We start from the raw sequence: 2,215 nt of genomic DNA on the forward strand, positions 1-2,215 counted from the left end.
AACCCCCGCCCCGTGACGCACCGGCCCCCGCGCAGCCCCCGGCCCCGGAGCGGCCCCCGACGGGAGAACGATGCTCCTGGCATCCCTGCATCCCTGCATCCCTGCATCCCTCCCTGAGGATGCTCTGTGCAGCCCCGGATCCCGGCCCACAGATGCTCCCTGAATCCCTGCGTCCCTTCCCGCGGTGCTCCCACATCGGCACCTCCCTGTGACCGTGTTCACAGGGGTCTGAGGATGAGGGAAGAGACGAGGATCTGACTCCATGTTTCAGAAGACTTGATTTATTATTTTATGATATATATTATATTAAAACTATACTAAAAGAATAGAACAAAGGATTTCATCAGAAGGCTAGCTAAGAATAGAAAAAGAATTAATAACAAAGCTTGTGGCTCAGACAGAGAGTCTGAGCCAGCCAGGCTGTGATTGGCCATGAATTAGAAACAACTACATGAGACCAACCACAGATCCACCTGTTGCATTCCACAGCAGCAGATAATCAATGTTTACATTTTGTTCCTGAGGCCTCTCAGCTTCTCAGGAGAAAAAAATCCTAAGGAAAGGATTTTTCATAAAAGATGTCTGTGACACTTCCCCATGCCCCATGAGTGCGTGCTTCATCCCCATGTCCCATCCTAAGGATGCTCCCTGTGGCCCTGCATCCCATCCCACGGATGCGCCTCCTACAGGACAGCCCAGAGCCCAGTGCCCAGCCGGGCTGGCCGCCCACTCCGGCATTCCCAGAGCGCTGCCAGGGCTGTCCCTCCTGGCCAGCTCCTGCCCTCGGAGCCCATTGGCAGTCAGGACACAGCCCTGGCTGGCTGGGGTGCTGTGGCAGCCAGCTCTCAGCAGGGCAGGACAGTGCCTGCACACCCCAACGGGGACGTGTGTGGCCTCAAAAAAATCCCTGTGCTGCTCAAGACCACCCAAAGCTGCAGGAAACCCCCCTGAGCATCACCCTGGCTGGCTGACACAGGGTGCCACCCGTCTGTGCCACCCGCGCTGGCACAGGCAGCTGGTGCTGGGGACACCCACGTGGGGTACAAATGCCACAGCCTCATTTCTTCCCAGCACAGCCCTGCCTGCCTGGGACAGCAGAGCCAGTGGGGGACATCAGTGGCCCATGGGAAGGGTTCCTGCCTGGCTCTGTCCCTGTGCCCAGCTGGCTGAGGCCGCTGGCCCAGTGCCACAGGGGCTGCCCCTGCTCAGCTGTCGCTGTCTGTGACGCCCCTGTGACGGTCCTGCTCGGCTCAGCCCTGCCACCAGCACCAGGTATGGAGCCAGAACGGGAGCCCTGGGCCCTGGGGTGCCACGTGTGGGTGTGGGTGTGGGTGTGGGGCACCAGGCCATGGGGAGGTGGGGAAGTCTCACCCCCTTCGTGCTCAGTGCTTGCAGCGCCTGCAGTCCCCACGCATGGACCTGTGCCACGTCCCTGCCACCCGGGAGAAGGGCTGGTACCTGGCACTGATGGCTCCCAACGTCAAAGGTCCCAACTATGCCTGGCTGGACCCCTCCCGGCTCTACTGCCACCCGCAAGTACCCAGGGCCCGGGGTGGGCTGCACCTGCAGGGGCTGCTGGGGCACCCGGCTGTGGGTGCCCACGGCGGGCTGCCCACACCCAGCCCCTCCACTCTGCCCCCAGGCCTTGCAGGACTGCCTGGCCGACCTGCTGCAGCCCTTCCAGGGAGATGCCATCGACATGGTGGCCGGCATCGACGCCATGGGCTTCATCCTGGGTGAGCAGGGCACGGCTCACAGGCGGGCACAGCGTCTCTGTCCCTTGTCCTGGGGGTCCTGACGGTGCTGTGCCCACCTGCAGGCGCTGCAGCCGCTGCCACCCTGCGGAAAGGCTTCCTGGCCATCCGCAAGGCCGGGCACCTGTGCGTGCAGACGGAGGCACAGCCCTACAGCGACTACTCGGGCCAACAGAAGCTGATGGAGCTGCGCACCGACGCCATCTCGCCCGGTGAGCCAGGGGTGCTGCCTTCCTGGGGGCTGCAGGGCGGGCACGGGGCACTCATGCACAGCCTCTCCCCACTCCAGGTCTGCGCATCCTCCTGGTGGATCAGTGGGTTGAGACTGGGGGCACCATGAGAGCGGCCATCGAGCTGGTGGAGCGGCTGGGGGGGGTCGTGGCAGGTAGGAGAGGGTGCACCCGTGGGTGCAGTGGGACCACCACTCCCACAGGCTGTGGTGGGCAGCGCTGAGCCCCCCC

At 63.3% G+C, this 2,215-nt stretch overlaps 1 protein-coding gene across 1 annotated transcript; it reads left to right on the top strand.

The window, feature by feature from the left end:
- Positions 1-1,197: 1,197 nt before the first annotated feature.
- Positions 1,198-2,207, top strand: LOC102038343 (adenine phosphoribosyltransferase-like). Its single transcript, XM_014308839.2, has 6 exons — positions 1,198-1,272; positions 1,387-1,536; positions 1,643-1,736; positions 1,820-1,966; positions 2,044-2,139; positions 2,188-2,207. The coding sequence occupies exons 2-6, from the start codon at positions 1,414-1,416 to the stop codon at positions 2,205-2,207; spliced, it is 480 nt and encodes a 159-aa protein (XP_014164314.1). The 5' UTR covers positions 1,198-1,272; positions 1,387-1,413.
- Positions 2,208-2,215: the final 8 nt, after the last annotated feature.

The sequence above is a fragment of the Geospiza fortis genome, unplaced genomic scaffold (assembly GCF_000277835.1).
Source record: "Geospiza fortis unplaced genomic scaffold, GeoFor_1.0 scaffold425, whole genome shotgun sequence".
In the NCBI taxonomy this organism is placed as follows: Eukaryota; Metazoa; Chordata; class Aves; order Passeriformes; family Thraupidae; genus Geospiza; species Geospiza fortis.